The following is an 18,572-nucleotide window of genomic DNA, read 5'->3' as shown; positions in this document are numbered from 1 at the left end:
TAGGAGGGACTTCTCAACAAATTATGCTTGTTCAATAGGATTTACACGTGCAACGGAAAAAAATGACCTTGCAGAAAGCTATAGTACACATAGATCTAAATGTGAAAGGTAACATTTCAGAAGAAATCATAGAAGAACATCTTCAGGACTTTGAGGTAGGCAAAGACTTCTTATACAAGATGCGTGGGATGCTGGCTATAAAGGAAAAATCTTGCCAAGTGGACGACATTAAAATTACGTGTTTCTTTTCCTCATACGACGCTGTCAAGATAGTGAAAAGTCAAGCCACAGAATAGAAGATACTGATATGATAGACGTCTGAAAAATGACCTGTATCAAAGTTATATAAATAATGCTTGCTGGACAATAAGAAAAAGACAACAGAAAAATGGGAAAGAAATTTACAAAGGTAATTCTTAAAAGAGGCTCTACAAGTGGCTGATAAACGTGGAAAAGGTACCTAATTTGCATCAGGTAGATGCAAATTAAAATGGTAGTGTCCGTGTATAACTGAGTAAAAATGGGTATATTATGATACACTCACTGGCTGAAATAAAAAAGGGAGAGGTGGAGCAACTGGAACTCATATACATTATTGATGGGAGTATAGATTTGTTTTCAGAAAATAGTTTGGCAGAATCTATGATAGGAAATTATAAATAATGTGGCCTAAGAAGTCCTTTCCTGGGTATATATGCAACAGAAATTCAGAAGTGTTCTCGTTAGTTATCTATTTTATATCTGTTTTATTCATGGTGGTGTACATATGTCAATCCCAATCTCCCTGGCAGTGTTTAATTTCTTGAATTCTGATTACACAGATGTTTTCACTTGATGAAAATTAACTGAGCAGTATATTTGTGATTGATGCACTGATATGTGTGTTATAATTCAATGAAATTTAAAAATTAAATCAGTTACGTGTCAAACAGGGAGGATATGGGGAAAGCCAGATTTTAATTAACATCTTCCTTTGCTCAGCATGGTATATTAAACTTAAGAGGGGAGAGTTCATTGACTTAAAAGGGAGTTGAAGTTAAAAAAATAAACTATGAATCTTCTCTATATAAGCAGGAAAATTCCTTTTCTATCTTTGAGTTTTGATGTGGAAGATATGGTGAAATGTAGGAACACTGGCCTTGTGGGGAAGCCTGATAGATGCACTTATGGTTTCATAACATGCATGCCCTTTCTTCCTCTCCAGCCAGATGGATGGATGAAGACTGACCTTCTGCCAGCATGCATCTGTCCCTTTGGGTCACCTGTGGATGGCACTTAGTGCTCAAGATATACCTGAGCTTTGTAAGTTCACACTGTAAGTAACACATTGCTGCTTGTGTGTTAGTCTCATCTCCCCAGTTAGACTGTGAACATCCTGTAAACCAAGATCTGGCATTTCTTATTTCTGTGCATTCTCCACCATAAGAAGGAAAGAATGGACCACAGAGGCTCAGTAAGCATGTTTCATTGTATTTGGTTGGCCAAAAAGTTAATTTGGGTTTTCCTAATATCATACAAAAAACCTGAATGAGCTTTTTGGCTAACCCAATAGAATGTCAGATCATTGAGTCTATGAAATCTGAGGTCTAAGAAGGCAAGTCATTTGCCCAAAGCACTTGGCATCGTTATGTCTTCTAAGTTCCATCCTTGTCCAGCCAAGATCCCTGCACAGTCTTGGTGAGAAGAAACAAGCCATGCTCCTTCTGTTCTGTTCCCTTGGCCCTCCTTACTTCTTAGTGCAGAGATGCAGAAGTACAGTAACTCAGTTTTGTGAATTCTGATTGTTCTTCTTGCTGATTCACAGAGCAAATACTGCCTACATGTGGGGCCCCTTGGCTTTAAGGAGGAGGAACAATCTGTGTAGTCTTAAAATAGTCAAAGACAATAAGTGACCTGTCTCAATTCAGTGTTCAGATCTGCAAAATGAGAACACATCAAGCTTTGGTGCACCTTCTGTGCCTTTTCATTTAACTCTAGAGGCGATGATGAAATTCAAATCCTTATAGATCCCGAAAGGTGTTGAAATCTAATCTCAGTCTTTTAAAAATTGCTTATTGTTTGCTAAGGGTCACTTGAGTTCTTTTCAACAAGAATGCTTCATCCAAGCATGGATTATTAACATTGGTTTTCCAAAGTATAAAAATAAGGTAATTAGATAAGAAACGACCTGACTTTTGAGGCTCTTCTCTGTAGATTCATTCGGGATCTAATCTATAGATTCATTAACTTAAATCATTGCTAGCATCTCTTATAGACACAAACAATTAATAAGCACAGACGACATGTTCATAAGCACTCTCCAGAAGTGTCATATATGTGTGTATGTACCTCCACTTGTGGGGAGGTGAGAGTGAGAGATGGGGGGAGAGGGAAGGAGGGAGGGAGGGAGGGAGAATATGAATGTGAATGACTGTGTCTTTTACTGAGCACTTACCACATCTCAGGCACCATACTAAGTGTTTTAAATTCCTTTTTTTCGTTAATCTTCATAATGATTCCGAAAGTATTATCTTTACTTTATATATAAGGTGTAGCTGATTGCTCTTTCCAGATAGCACCACCACAACCTCTCCCATTCCATGTGTTCTTCTTACAATGTGATTTTTGACCCTTGTCCTACTGAAAGGTGGAATATTTGTTCCTTCCTTTCTGATATGTCTGGGCTGGTGACTCTGGCAGCAGTCACCCCCTGTGACTTCTCAGGGTAGGTCATGAGACGTGCTACCACTTTTGCCTGCCTCCTCTTGGTTGCTTGTCCTTGGGACCTGGCCATCGTGCCGTGAGGAACCCCAGCAGAGTGTGGAGAGGGCATGTGTAGGTAGGTGGTGAGGACAGCAGCCCCCACCGCCAGCCATGTGAGTAAGTGAGCCCGCAGGTGATTCCACCCCCGCTGCCAAGCGACCCACACACAGCCTTGTAGTTTCTCTGTCTGCGGTCCCAGGCATCTGTAAGCAAGAACAAGCCATCCCACTGTGCCCGTATCCAAGTTTCCTGACCCAGGGAATCTATGAGCAGAATAAAAAAGCTGCTGTTTTATGCCAGAAATTCAGGGTGGCTTGTTATATAGTAACAGAGGGCCTGAGTTGCAAACCTAGTTGCCCAGGATCACACAGCAAATTAGGGTAAGAAGCAGAATTAAGCCTAGGTGTCTCACCCCAGAGCTCATGAGGTTCTTAATTACTCTCTTGAAAAAACCTTGCATGTTTGCAAGTCCTGCAAAACCAGTGTTTGCCATTCTGGGATACAGAGGAAACCATCATAATGCTGACTGCTAAGAAACAAAACCAGGTGCCTGGGAGGTCAGGAGGGGACTGGTGGGCAGTGTGGTCTGGCAGGAAGAGTCACTGCTCCGGTGATGAGTTTTGCCAGGAAAGCAGGCAGGAGCTTAGATGCAGTGCCTGAGGCTGGAGCTATGGAGTAGCTCTGGGATAGAGTGAGCATCCTCGAGTCATAACTGCACCTGGCAGCCTGCCCTCTTTTCATGGGAACAGCCTACAGACTTCCCTCTAGCCAGTGCTGGGCCAGGAGCACATAAAAAACTGCATGTCAACAAGGCTCTGAAAGCTCGTAGCAGAGAATAGATGATTGGTGGGAGGCCAGGGACAAAGCTGAAAGAAAGGAAAGTGGTAACACAAAAGAAGCCAAAGAAAATTAAAAAATTTTGAACTCTTGGTGTACATGCTTTAGCATCTCTTGTTTATATATTCTTATAAGATCCTATGATATTTGTATTAATGGCCTCTTTTTAAAATTAAAATTTTAATTGAAGTATAATTTACTTACAATGTGTTAATTACTGCTGTACAGCAAAGTGATTCAGTTATACATACATATATGTGTGTATATATATAGACATATATACACATGTTGTTTTTGTTATATTCTTTTCCATTATGGTTTGTCATAGGATATTGAACATAGTTCTCTGTGCTATACAGTAGGACCTTGTTGTTTATCCATCTCCATATCAAAGCTTACATCTGCTAATCCCAACTTCTCACTCCATCCCAACTGCTCCCCATGGCAACCACAAGTCTGCTCTCTGTGGGTTCTGTTTCATAGATAGATTCATTTGTATGATATTTTAGATTCCGCATGTAAGTGACATCATATGCTATTTTCCTTTCTCTGTTTAACTTACTTCACTTAGTGTGATAATCTCTCGTTGCATTTATGTTGCTGCTAGTGGCACAATTTCATTCCTTTTTATGGTTGGGTAATATTTCATTATATGTGTGTACCACATCTTCTTTCTTTAATGGCCTCTCTTTTTAAAGAGGAAACAGACTTGGCAGTTAAGTTACCAGCTCAAGTCTTACTAGCTAGTAGCTGGTGAACTAAGATCATGGCTCAGTGTAAAGTGTCTGTGTGCAAAGCAGGAGATGTGTGTTCCATCGCTGGGTTGAGAAGATCCCCTGGAGAAGGAAATGGCAACCCACTCTAGTATTCTTGCCTGGTAAATCCCATGGACAGAGAAGCCTGAGGGGCTACAGTCCATGGGGTCACAAAGGAGTTGGATGTGACTTAGCGACTAAACAACACCACCAAAGATCAAAACCCAGGTCTGAGTAATTAACAGGATACTTGGTCTCGAAACACAGTCCTCTTCTCTGCTTTGCTTGGGCGCTTCTGTCACAAACCGTATCTTAGCTGAGGCTCCTTCTAGAAGTCCACCTTTTTTTCTTGGGCCCAGTCCAAGTCCCTCTTTTTCTTCAAAGCCAACCTAGACTATTTTGGGCCTCAATGATCTTTCTTTTCTATCTGTTGACTATAAATCCTGCACTTGGAAATTATTCAGATGAACATTTTGCTTTACTATCTATCTTTTTTCCTTGTGTATCTTGATTTTTGCAAAGTCTGAAGTCTGTACTCTGGTTTCTTCCTTTTTCACACCAACCATAATGCCTACCACTGTGCCTAAGGCAAAATTGATATCCTAATGGCCCTCAACTAAAACATTTGATTGATTAATCCTCACTTGAATCTGTAGGAATACATACCTACTGTAACCAGAAACAAAGCAAGATAAACTCCCTCTTCATTCTCTCTCCCCGTTCTCAGAATGGGTACCTCCACAGAGAATAGGGCATGAAAGGGGAGATGGATACTAGCTGAGTACCCAGCCAGACTTGCACAGAAGGGAAGGCATCTTTCTGCCTGACAGCCCCTTCTGTCTGCTGCTCGGGAGATAAATTACCTGGCAGCAGCAGTGGCGGGGACTTCTTGAGAGCCAAGATCCTCTGATTCAGAAATTAGACCCTCGCTGACATGGTTTTGTCCATGGACCAAGACTTAACACCAATCAGTAAAGGTGCTCCTTGGGGAGCAGGGAGTTACTTCCTGCAACTGAAGAACTGGCCCAACACTGCCCACTTTAGACTCTCTGTTTCTTGGGTGACACTCTAATGACTATACAACAGCTTATCAGGCCCCCAAAGTCATGGTATTGAATGCGTCATTAAATCTTGTGAGTTCTGAACCCTTGGCTAATGAGTCCCTAGGGATGAGTGTGATTGACAGGTCCCCTGGCTCAACACATGCCCGCTTCAGTGCTTCTGCTCACAATGATTCCCCCACCAGAGACTTCTGTCTTCATTTCTCTCTGCTTTTGTGGAAAATCTTAGCTCATTTTCAAGGCACAGTCCAGCGCTTCCCAGAGGTCTCTTTGTACTACAGCCCACACTAATATTTCATTTCTCAGAAGAAAATCTTGCATGAGCTTTACATACCACAGAGTTTAGTCCTCAGAGACACATTCCCCTAGTTCCCTGTGTTCCAAAGAGGCAGCAGGATGCAGTGAAAAGAGCCTACAGTTTGGGACCAGTGGGACCAGAACCTGTTATTCCCCTGCTATGCAGTCCTGAGGATCCTTGCAGAGTAGCACAGGCATCCTTGTCCCTCCACTCTAATAGCTGCATTGTCTGCCCCTGGATGATGAACCATCATTGTCTTCAGCTGACAGGCAGCAGGCTACCTCCAGCTTTTTAAAACAACAGTGAGAGGAGATTGATTCAGGATGGCAGATCAGAAGGATGTGTGCTCACCTTCTGTGAGAGCACCAAAATTGCAACTAGCTGCTGAGCAACCATCGGCAGAAGGACACTGGAACCCACTAGAGCAATGAAAACCCTTATACATACCTCTGGCCACATGTGCACAACCGTTTCTAGAGGATAATGCATCGATTCCAGATGGACCATAATTTTAAGGCCATTTGTAATCCTTTTTTGCCTTGTCCCTCCTCCATTCAAGTCTAAAATACTACAGGGAAAAACATGCCCTCTCCAGCTTTTGGCTCTGGCTGTGGGATCCACCCTATGCCCACAGTCACCTCCCAGCTGAAACCAAGAAACTGGCTCCTCCAAAGTGGCACCAGTTTTATCTTTGCTCTTGTCTGTTTCACCATCTCCCTCACCAACTGGCTGGGCTGCACACACTCTGGGTGGGGCAGAGTGCACTCCCAGGGGGTCCCCTCTTCTTCCCCGGGAGATGACTTTTAAGGAAAAAGATACTGTAAGGAATATTAATGGAAAAACTCAAAACTAAAAAAAGTCTTTTTTTTTTTTTAAAGCTAGAGAACCCTACAGATGAAAAAGGATACTTTTTATTTCCATGAAATCTGAAAATCCATAGGAAGCCCTGAGGAACCATCAAAAGATTTCTGATCTTGGAAGACAATGGTGTCTCAAAAATAAATCACGAGTCTTTGAATCCAATAGACATAGGTTATAATCCCAGCTCTGTTAGAAAACCGTGAATAAGGGAGTTGATTGTTGTCTGCCTCAGTTTTCTCATCTATAAAATGGGGTTGATATCCCTGAACAGAGGTTGTCATGATAATGAAAGGTAACATCACATGCCGTTTAAGAGAGAGCCTGATATGTAGTAGACAGGGAACTTTGTTTTTTGGATTGGTCTATTTCACTTCCTTTTCTCTAGTTCTTCCTGCTTTTTCTCACATCTATTGAGATCCCAGGACTGACTTTCCCCACATTACACAGGTAGTGACCACCAGAAATTCTCTCTTGGGTTGCTTTCTCTCCATTACGTGAAAAATGTGACATGGTCCTTGGAAGGCTACAAGCACGTGTTGAGTATTAAGAATGCCTAACCGCCATGTCAGGTTCTGGATGCATGGCAAGGATAGGTTTTCGGGTTTGTGTTTTGATAAGGAACAGTAGCTCAGGATTGAAGATAGACGATGCCCTCAGAGAGGTTCAGATGACAGTATAGCAATAGCAACAGCTATGTCAGTAGCAGTTACTGTGTTCATCACCTCTGTGCAAAGGAAGAGCTTTCCACACGTGATGTCATTTAATAGAGAATACCCTTGAAGTCAGTGTTCTTACTATCTCCACCTCCCAGAAGAAGGAACCGAGGCACAGAGAAATTACTTTCCTATGCTGACATGGCCAGTAAGTGGCAGAGCTAGGATTCAGCTGGAGGAGGCCAGTTCCAGAGATCAGGCTCTGTTCCTGCGATGCATAGCTTCCCGGGAGAATTGGGCTGAGGAGGGGAGCAATGGGACGTCAGTATTTGCAAAAGAGAGGGTCATTGAGCAAGAAGGATGAGAGAAGCTGCTCCAGATAGAGGGAATGGCAAGACTATAAAGGCAGCTTGGGGCTGAGAGAACAGATTGATGCACAACCTGGCTTGGGTAGAGCCTTGTCTGGACCTGGGAATCAAAGGGACACCAGTCTTAGAGAGGGGCTGCAGACATGCCAGGCACCATCCTTCTTCCATTTTGAAGAAGGGAAAGAGAGAGAGAGAGAGAGAGGGGAAGTGACTCACCCAGTGGGCTAGTAGATTGAGCTTTTTTCTAAGATCTTTTATCACCTCCTCCAACCCTGTGGGCCCACCTCCTGTGACACAGCTGCTCCTGATTCCCCCCTTGGGAAGGGCTCCATTCTGCCCCAGAAGCTACTGTCTCCTCCCTTTAAGGTCCTCTTTCTTAAGCCACCAGATTCACACGATGACTGTCATCATGTAGGTCTCTCGTTTCTGAGTTAGCGGAACGTGCTATTTTCTGCTAGCAACCTTGGGCTTCATTCGCCTATGGTCTTGCTTGAACACAACTTGGGTAGAAGCATTCATTTGCCATAGGTGGATGGTGGTCCTTAAATCATACTCAAACCGTGGGGATCCCCACAAGACTCTGAGCATAAATTCTCCATCAATTCAACTAACGATGCTTTCATTGCTCTCTTTTTAGAACTCAGGACTTCTTTCCAGGTGAACAGTTGGGTCTCTGGATCTCAGGGGCTGTATTTCCGGAGGGGAATTAAAAAGAAACAGGGGTTCTCTCCAGGAAAATGTAGATCTCAGGAAGAGGTAGGCAAGTCTTCCTGCATAGAGAGCTGTGAGGACTTTGTTTTAATGCAGTCCCATTCACAGCCTGGATTTTCCAAGGTACGTGAAAAGAAAGAAGAACACAGCAATCAGGTTTTTATCCTTGGAATCAAAAATAAGGGCTGAGAGAGAGGAGAATTCCTTTAAAAAAAATCTATGAATATGATATTCTGAGTATGTCTAAATGCATTAAAAGTAAAGTGGTGTTTTATACTCATCATTCTTCCAGGGGTGCTGCAGAGCTTTCCCGAAAGTGACTGTCCAGGGCTGAGTGGGAGTGGTCCCCTTTTAGCTGACGCAGGCATGCCCAGGTCAACACAGCCCCCAGCTGACCCCTGTTTTTGTGTTACTGAAAGTGTTAGTCTGTCATGTCCGACTCTTGGCAACCCCATGAACTGTAGCCCACCAGTTTCCTCCATCCATGGGATTCTCCAGGCAAGAATACTGGAGTAAGTTCCCATTTCCTCCTCCAGGGGATCTTCCAGACCCAGGGATCTAACCTGGGTCTCCTGCACTGCACGCACACTCTTTACTGTCTGAGCCACCAGGGAAGCTTATGCTGATTATCTCTGAGTCCCTTCCCCTTCCCTGTAAGCCAGAATCTTCATCTATGGAATTGGGATGGGGGTGTTGATTACATCTTTTTTTTTTTTTTTTTTTTTTAACTGCCTGCCTCTTCTCACTGGAAGGTAAGCTCTAGGAGGATGGGGGTTTTGTTTGCTTTGTTTGGTGATGTCTCTTGTAGCAACCTGAACCATGTCTGAATGTAACAGGTGCTAAAGAAACATTTCAGGAGAGAAATTGTCCTAAACATCCTTTTCAGCTTGGGAAACACTTTCTGAGTGTTTTCCTATTGTGATTTTGGAGGAAAATAACAAAACACCTTTCTCCTTCAATTAAACTGTTCAAACCCTGGACATTCACGACAGTCTAGAGATGTGACTTCCCCATTGCTGATGGCCAGAACTGGTGGCTGAGGGGCAGACAATGGTGCTTTTCATTTGCATGTCCAGCGAAGCTTTTACCCCCCGCCCCCCCCAATCCCTGCCTTCATCTGAACACTTGTATGTGGCTTGTGCAGGCTCTGAAAGTTTACTCCTGTGCTTCTCCACGGTCTGTGAAACTGCTCAGTATCAGAGCCTGGCTCTGGGTCTCGGCACTGGGTAGTACAGGGTTAAAACTGAAAAGGAAGGCGGCATGGAGCTGGAGTCCCCAGTGATGGGCGGTCACTGTCCTTGCACAGACCACCCTGTCACAGCTGCAGTTCCTGTTACCCAGGGAGATGTACTCTGGTGAATCCTATAGGAGCTCCTCCCAGGAGCCTGGGCTGTGGAGGAAGCAGGGTCCCCGCAAGGCCTCTGCCTTCAGTGGCCACTCCCAGGATCTCACTCTCTCGGCAGGTAACACACGCAGGGCAGGCAGATGCTGGGCTCAGTGTTTGTGGCAGTTGACTAGCGTGACTTCTGGCTGAACCATGGACCTCACTTCTTACACTTCCAAACTGACTTAACCGAACATCCTAACTCAATGGCTTTCCAGTTTTAATGCCAACCTGCCCCGGGGAAGGGGAGGGCTTGTGGAATGTGTACTTCTCTCTCTAGATGCAGAATTTCCAGTTCCTCAGACTTGGGATGGGGCCTGGAAATCTGTATTTTGACAGGCATCCCAGGTGATTGTGCTGCAGGAGGCCCAGCAGAAACCCTCGTACCTAGTCCTAAGAGCATGAAACCCACTTCTCGCATCACCGCTGTGCGCACGCCCTTCCTTACAGCACCGAGCCTGTGTCCTGAATGAGGCTAATGTTTTCTAAAGACTGGATTAGGATTGTGTGTGTGCTCAGTGGGCTCGGTCGTATTGGACCTTTGCAACCCCGTGGACTGTAGCCCGCCAGGCTCCTCTGTCCATGGAATTTTCCAGGCAAAAGAACTGGAATGGGTTGCCATTTCCTACTCCAGGGGATCTTCCTGATCTAGGGATTGAACCCACATCTCCTACATTGACAGGCAGATTCTTTACCACGAGCACTGCCTGGGAAGGTGAAATATTTTATAAATTCAGGCTGCTTCCATCAACTTCCCTGAATATTTACCCCCTTTTCCCCCTGCAACACTTCAGTGACACCAGTATTTGCCAGAGAATGGGGTTTGCATAACTGTCTCTGGGAGAGAAGAGGAGAGAACAAGAGGCGGAAGGGGGAGATTACTCATCACCCCTCTGTGCACTCCAGTCCTGGTTGCTGGGGATTCGTGTGTGAATGCAACAGTCAGGCTGCCATTGGTTATCAGTTTCGGCTCTGCTCATTGGCTGCTCTGTTCCCATGGTGAATCAGTCTCAGGGCCCTCAGCAAGCTCATTAGCTGGGGTTGGGGGGAAGCAGAGTGGTGGTACAGGGTTCCCGGAGATCCCCAAAGTGCTCCCACTCCCCTGCTTTAGAATTCTTCTTGCTGAGAGTAATTATCTTCCCTAGGTGGAGATAATTATCATACATTCTGTCACATTCTAAGATCAGGAGTAAGAGTTCTGAAAGCTGGAATCATCGTTTCCCCTTTTCCTCTCTTCCCCTAGGACCTTCCACACCCTTCTCCTTTTTCTTACTAGGGTCATCTCATCCCAGAGAATTGGAAGCCAATGGGGAGGGCCATGGGAACAGAGTTGAAAGGCTCACTCTTAGTCCATCTGCAGGTGGTGGAGCCTGGGATGACACTGCAGAGTGGGCAGCAACAGGCCAGAGTCACTGCCTTGGGGGCCTTAGAGAAAATCCCTTCCCCCTTTGGGGCCTCAGTTTACTCCTCTGTAACATGGGGTAGATGAATTAGATCCTTCTCTTGATCAGAGCCAGACCTAAAGGTCTCTGGAAGTGTGGTGCCACGTTTTCCAAATGCCCCCTTCCTCTTGGAGGCACCACTGAATCTTCCTCTCCTCCCCTTCAGATGTCCAATCAGCCAGTGCTGTCATTTCTAGTTTCAAAGTAGACCGCTAATCCATCTCCATGACCATCATAATTTCCATCACTGTAATTGCCCCTAGACAGCTATGAGAGCCTACTGCTCAGTCCCTCTGCTTCCACTCTTGACTATTTTCTGCTTTAATTCATTTTCCTCATAGCTCCCCAGAGTAGCATTATAGCATGTAAATCAATCCTTCTCTTACTTAAAACTCCCTGGGGCCTTCCTATGTATTTAGAGTAAAACTTTAAATCTATGCTATGGCCCCGAGTCTCTGTGAGATCTGGCTTCTGCCTGCTTCTCTAACAATACAGCTCTGTGTCAGCCTAGCTCCTCCTTACCTCTCTGCACCGTGGAGAAGCTTTCCCAGAACACCCTAAGTAAGTCCCCTTTAATTCCACTTCCCCTATTATCTGTTGCTGCAGCAGTTTCATTTTATTCATAGTGCATCACAGTTTATACATTCACAGTTGTTTATTTAACATCTGTGTTACCTCACTGTACTTGCCAGCTCCCTGGAGCAGAGACTCCCATCCCCTCATACGCCACCATCAACATATCTTTATATCCTCAGCACGCTGTGCTGTACCTTCCAGGCAATTAGTAATATCTGCTGAATAAATAAATGACACTGGACACAAATAGGGGGAAAGGCTACAGAAATGAAAGTTGTGGGAACTGAAGATAAATTTTGCCTGGGGTGATTTTTGTCCTTTCTTTCATATATCCCTTCTCAAAATGTCCTTACTTATGAAAAAAGAAATCTAAAATATCTATTAAAAAATAGGCATTTTGGGCACAAGACATAGGCCTGCAAATGCAATTCATGATGGCATTTCTATCTTACCATCAACCAAATTAAAAAAAATTATTTCTTGTGATAACAGCTCAACTTGAGTTTTAACTTTCAATGTTAAAATAGGCTACACAAAGACAATTTCTCATATGAATATTTTAAAGGGAGGAGGGAAGAATCTTGAAAGCGAACCAGTAGTATTTCCTGGTATACATCACGGAAGGTGCTAATGACAGATTATTTTGTCTATCTGTGGAGCTGGTATGGAAAACTTCAGCTCTAGGGCATGGCAACCCACTCCAGTACTCTTGCCTGGAGAATCTTCATGGACAGAGGAGCCTGGCGGGCTACAGTCCAGGTCACAGAGTCTGAGGTCTGAGGTCACAAAGAGTTGGACATGACTGAGTGGCTAAGTATAGCACAGCACAGGCACCGCGGCCCATGCTGTTGGCTCACTCATCAAGGCCCATTCTCACCCTTTCCATTTTAGAGGCTAAAAAAACCGTATTCTTGCCTTTCCTACCTTCAGTGCTACTAGAAGTGATCACGGCCCACTGTTCTTTCTAATGAGATGGATAGAAGGAGACGTCTGCTTGGGGTGGGAAGTATATTGTTCAGCCTTTGTTTTCCTGATCCAGAGACGCAGAACGGGCTGCAGAACTTCCTCCCCGTCTTGCCGCTTGAACCTGGACACGGCGTCTGGGAGCTGCCACCTTGTGCAAGGGAGTAAACGCCAGGGCAGCCGCAAAGTGGCAGATCCTCATTTCACCGAACCATGGCTACTATCTGCCTCCGGTTCCCTTTTCATCTGAGAAAGATAACTCTCCATCTGGTCACATTACTCTGGTCAGATGATTGAGCTACTTACAGACAACTAGCTGTATTTGGCCACATTTCATTGTTTTGTTGTTGTTAGTATCAGTTCAGTTCAGTTCAGTCACTCAGTCGTGTCCGACTCTTTGCGACCCCATGAATAGCAGCACGCCAGGCCTCCCTGTCCATCACCAACTCCCAGAGTTCACCCAAACTCACGTCCGTTGAGTCAGTGATGCCATCCAGCCATCTCATCCTCTGTCGTCCCGTTCTCCTCCTGCTCCTAATCCCTCCCAGCATCAGAGTCTTTTCCAATAAGTCAACTCTTTGCATGAGGTGGCCAAAGTATTGGAGTTTCAGCTTCAGCATCATTCCTTCCAAAGAACACCCAGGACTGATCTCCTTTAGAATGGACTGGTTGGGTCTCCTTGCAGTCCTAGGGACTCTCAGGAGTCTCCTCCAGCACCACAGTTCAAAAGTATCAATTCTTTGGTGCTCAGCTTTCTTCACAGTCCAGCTTTCACATCTATACATGACCACTGGAAAAACCATAGCCTTGACTAGACGGACCTTTGTTGGCAAAGTAATGTCTCTGCTTTTGAATATGCTATCTAGGTTGGTCATTAATATAAATATTGAATAATTTAAGAAAAAAACCCAAAGCTACTTGTGTATGTATGCAGATATATGCAATTTAGGTGGAATTTAGTCTCCCGAATTCTAAATTTAGAGAATTTATGATACACTTAATAAATAGCAAGAAAAATTAATTGAAACCGATTTGAAAGGATGTTTGAGTATAAAAAACCCCTTAAAAATACAATACCTCCTACTGTAACCCCAGGGTATCTAGTGCTACGTATATCAGAGGCTCTTAAAGCTCCATGGACTTTTGATGATGTCTATATCAAATATATAAACAACAATAACAAAAGCTTCTAGTTGTCTGCTTGGCCCTGGCTTTCATCACTGTTGTAGCATCCTTGTGTTTTTGTCTGGTCGTGTTGACAAGTATGTGCCTTTTCTCTTTAGCATATATTCCCATCAAATGTTGCAATGCATATTCTGACTCTTAGAGGGGTTTCTACAGGCCCCTAAGTGCTGGAGTTGGCCAAGCTAGGCTTGTTTAGCAGGAGTCCATCTCATGTGGATAAAACTCCTTGTTCTGGCAGGTTGACTCATCTCTCTGCCTGTCAGACCCTCAAAACCAAAATGACAGATCCTTCTGCCCAGTCCCTGTGAGGGGTGTCTCAGGAATCCAGGAGTGAATCACTGTGCCGCTTTGTCTGTGGGTTTGCCCAGGAGAGAGAGGTCCATTGGGTTTTCATTGTGAGCCATGGCACCCTTCCTTCTAAAGTTTATAATACAGAAAGTTGATAAAAGAACTAAAGTAGCTTCTCGTTTATTGTGTTTCCTATGTGTTGTCTAAATAGCGTGTTATGAGTTCTATACGTATCGGTCTTTATTTGTTGTCGGGTCATAGTCGTGGCACCTGGGATCTTCGCTGCACTGTGCTGGAACTTTTATTGTGGTACATGGACTCTCTAGTTGTGGCACACGAGCTCAGTAGTTGGGCACCTTAGTTATTCCATGGCATGTGGGCTCTTAGTTCCCTGACCAGGGATGGAACCCACATCCCCTGCATTGCAAGGCAGATTCTTAACCACTAGACCACCAGAAAAGTCCCTGTATCAATCTCTTTTAAACCTCACAACAATACTAGAGGTTGTTTGCCATCTTACCAGGGAAAATACAGAATCACAGAGTGGAGTTGTTTTATTAAAAGTGAGGAGGAAGGAGGCTGGGTACTTTCCTGTTTAGTCTCATCTTCACCTCAAGGTCAGTCCCTAAGATAGCCTCATAGAACCCTCAGGAGTCCTGGAAACAGAGTCTGAAAACCCTCTTCTAGCCAGAATTCACAAACTCACATAGTCTCTCAGGGGCCAGCTGAGCCGCAGCGGAGTGAAGCGGACCACTGGGGGCTGCAGTCCACGGGGATGTCATGGATCAGCTCCAGAGGGCAGCTGTCACTCAGTTTTGGAGCATCACTGGCAGACTGCAAATCATAGAAGCATGCCTGGTAGCAGATTCAGTTTGTGGCTCACTAACCTGAGACTTCGGGAGGAATGGTGGGGAGTGTGAAAACACAGCCTGAGGTCAGACCACAGGGGTGCCTTTAGGAGGTAAGGTGCCCAGCCAAGAAGGGAACACAGGAGAGAAAACAAGCCCATGGGTCTTCTCAGACACCTGCATGTTTGGATGGCCCGTGACACTGAATCATTGCTTCCCACAGTTTATCTACTGGCCTGAGTTATTTTTAAGCAAGCCCTTCCCCTGCTGGGTTCTCTCTGCTCTTTACCATGTGTCTGCCAGCACTGGCCAGGCAGCCAGTCTCACACCTCTTCTCCCACACAACGCCCCCCTCCCCCGACTGTCTTCTTATTTAGAGAAAAACAAGATTATAATGGTGAGTGATGAGATGATATAAATTGTACAGCAGGTGAAGTGAGTCCTGCGGGAAGCTCCTTAGGAAGATTTTATTCCTTTGCCACTTAGCAATATTGGTCCTCACTGACACTCAAATTTCAGCCAGACAGGTGGGACCAATGCCTCTGGCACATGTCTATGAGGCCTTCATATTTATGCAGTTATGCCCCCAGAAAGTGAGAGTGTGTGCAAATCTATTCATGCAGCCAAGTGCTAAGCCATGTCTCCCCGCGTGCTTTAGAAGCTTGGTAATCAATAAGGGACTGCCTGATTAAAGAGCTCATAGACACTAAGCCACTGTAAAAGGAAATACAATCAGTGCTTATTTAACAGGTAAATTGGAGGGGATTTGTGACCCGAAGATTCTAGAATATAGCTGAAAGAACATTACGCAGAGAGACGGAACGGGGGATCACCTAAATATGGGAAGTGATTTAGATGAAAGTGAAGTGAAAGTGAAAGTTGTTCAGTGGTGTCCAACTCTGTGCGACCCCACAGACCATACAGTCCATGGAATTCTCCAGGCCAGAATACTGGAGTGGGTAGCCTTTGCCTTCTCCAGGGTGGTGGTCAAATTTCTTTTTACCCTTCTCCTTTACCTTTTCCTTCCCTCTCTCTTTGCTCTCTCTCCCTCCCCTCTTCCTTTCCTTCCTTCCTCTCTCCCTTCCAAAAACCGTTCTCAAAAGAAATTGTATTCACAAGTCCAATATGTAAAACAGACGAAAATGGAGCTACTCATGTCCAGTGTGAGGGCTGAAACCTCACTGATTTGGCCACCTCAGTATTCTCAATATGATATCTGAGGCATTTCCAAGAAACTTCATTCTCCAGCCACAAGAAACAAATTTACGTCACCATTGGAACTAGACAGTTTCCAAGATCTTACTCAGAACAGAGAAAAGAAGAACCATTTTCTCTTAAAGATGAAGACACGAAGGTCTACAAGAGTCAAGTGACTTGTCCAGAGCCACACAGGAAGTGCTAGAACTAGAGCAAGAACCCAGTCATAATGCAGAGCTCCTGCCACTCAGAAATAGTTTGGGATTGTGGTCTGAATCTTGACTCACTTAACTATGTAACCTTGGAAAGGTATTCAACATTTCCGTGGTTCTTCCTTTGTAAAAGGAGATATCATAAGTGTCCCCACCTAATGCTTCTGGAGGATTCAGTGAAATAAGGCATGAGGAGGACTCAAAACCTTGCTTAGCATGTGTGGTAGGTGCTCAAAAAGGTTAGTGGTACAATATCGGCCCCCCCATCCCTTCTCAGTACTATAACTACAGAACATTAGAGTCACAATTTTGCCTGTTAATCTTGACAGAACACATCACCCAGACAGCAGACAGAGCCGGTCAAGGCATGTCCAGAGCCTCCATAGCCTGCAATGGACAGTTGACAGTAAAGCGTAGTTGAGGACTAAGTACGATAAAGTCTGGAAAAAATTGCCATCGCTGACTCCCCGTGTATGTATGTGGCATTGAGTAAAGGTGATGAGAAGAGCTGACTGACCTGGGAGAGATGTCGCATCCTTGCTGCATGAAGGCTCCCAGGGAGAACCACAAGCTGTTGAATATCCCAAACTCATTGGACTGGTCGCTGGTGGTCTGGTCCCGCCCTTCCTCAAACTCTTCGCTGTGCCATTCGTAGGGGCTGAAACGGCTGACCAGGAAAAGGACGACGCTCACTCCAATGTAGGCGAACACGATGCACATCCAGATCTCGTAAGCCAAAGGGTCCAGGAAGGAAAAGACCCCCGGCTTGGACTTCTGCGGCTTTTTTATCATGATGGAGATCCCCAGACTCATAAACGGCTTGGAGAAATCGATCACCTCTTCCCGGACCAAGGTGATAGTTAAAGGGGCAACGGCCACATCTGCTCTCTGCAAAAAACATCGTGGAGAGAAGAGAACAGGCACTTGAGCCCATCAGCTCTCTGTTCCCTCACTTTCCTCTTCACTCTAACATTCTTTTGTATCTTAAAGGGTGTGAGAGGAAGAACCTCAGGAGTCCAATTCCTCCTACTCTCTGTAAAATATTTATGATAAATGGTTGATCAGCTCAATATCTCACAGGAGAGATTATCCCGTTCTTTGACAGTTCTAATTGTTAGGGGTGACTTCCTCACCTTAAGGAAGGAAGGGGGCTGTTGTAATGTCTCTTATTGTTTTGCCTACCCAGCAGTCATGCCTTCTTCCCTGTAAGGAACTACTCCTGCTCCACTGTCTGTCCTCTGGTTCAAGTGGGGCTGATAACCCTTATTATAAGGTAAAGCACACCCCCAGATCTGGCCATTAGTGTAGTCCACTGCCCTGGCCACAGGGGTGCATTCAAGGATGGCACAAGCCCCAAGTCTCTTTCATGAGCATGAGCCCTGAAAGTCAGGGTGAGAGATGATCCAAGGTGCAATAACTTGGGCGCCCCTTAATTCATGGCTTATCCTGCTGTCCCTCAGAACATGGTAGAAACATGTGTCAAAATACACTTGTGTTTGTCCCCAGGAACACGAACCAGTCCTTCTGCTTGCCTAAACCAGTTGGAGTTGGGGTACTTTTACCTGCGACCAAGACAGTCCTGGCTAACAAGATAGATGGTGAAGGCAATTTTAACTCGATAAATATTTATTGGGCACTCAGATGCAAGCCCTAGGCTGAAAAGAAAACTGTGATCTCTACAACTAGTAAAAGTTGGTACACACACACACACACACACACACACACACACACACACACAATAGTTTCCCAAACTACAGGATTGATTGGATACATGCTGGATTCCGTGAGATACATTTTGTATCTAAGAGACGCAAAGTGCTACAGGAGGTCAGGAAGAAATTAATTCTGTCTGGGGAGGTCAGGGACTGCATCTTTAAAGAGGTAACATATACACTGACATTGAAGAGGAAGCAGGATTTCAACAGGTTGCTTGGATACAGAATACATTCCCAGAGGAGAGAATCATGTGAGGAAGACCTGGCAGAGAGAATAAAGTAGTATCACAACTATTTTTTTTTTCCAGGAAGACTGCTAAGAAGTGCACAAATAATTCAGTTTTAAAAATTCATGTAGATAAACATAAAATAGTTGCAAGAAATGTTCATCTTTGGGCATACAGCACCAGCCTTGCTCTTCTGTCTTTCCTGTCTCTGCTTAATGGCAGGAGCACTGGCATCTATGCTCTAAAAAT

General features: G+C 44.8%; 1 protein-coding gene across 11 annotated transcripts in view; it reads right to left on the bottom strand.

Annotated features, from left to right (window-relative positions):
- GRIA1 (glutamate ionotropic receptor AMPA type subunit 1) overlaps positions 1-18,572 on the bottom strand; it is a 353,267-nt gene that overhangs the window by 78,678 nt on the left and 256,017 nt on the right. For all 11 annotated transcript variants that reach the window (XM_042250659.2, XM_060415939.1, XM_060415938.1 and 8 more), the window contains one exon: positions 16,899-17,269. In XM_042250659.2, the coding sequence (XP_042106593.1) occupies positions 16,899-17,269 (371 nt within the window). The remainder of the gene's footprint in view (positions 1-16,898; positions 17,270-18,572) is intronic.

Source organism: Ovis aries, chromosome 5, assembly GCF_016772045.2.
Source record: "Ovis aries strain OAR_USU_Benz2616 breed Rambouillet chromosome 5, ARS-UI_Ramb_v3.0, whole genome shotgun sequence".
In the NCBI taxonomy this organism is placed as follows: domain Eukaryota; kingdom Metazoa; phylum Chordata; class Mammalia; order Artiodactyla; family Bovidae; genus Ovis; species Ovis aries.
This window is presented reverse-complemented; position numbering and strand designations above follow the sequence as displayed.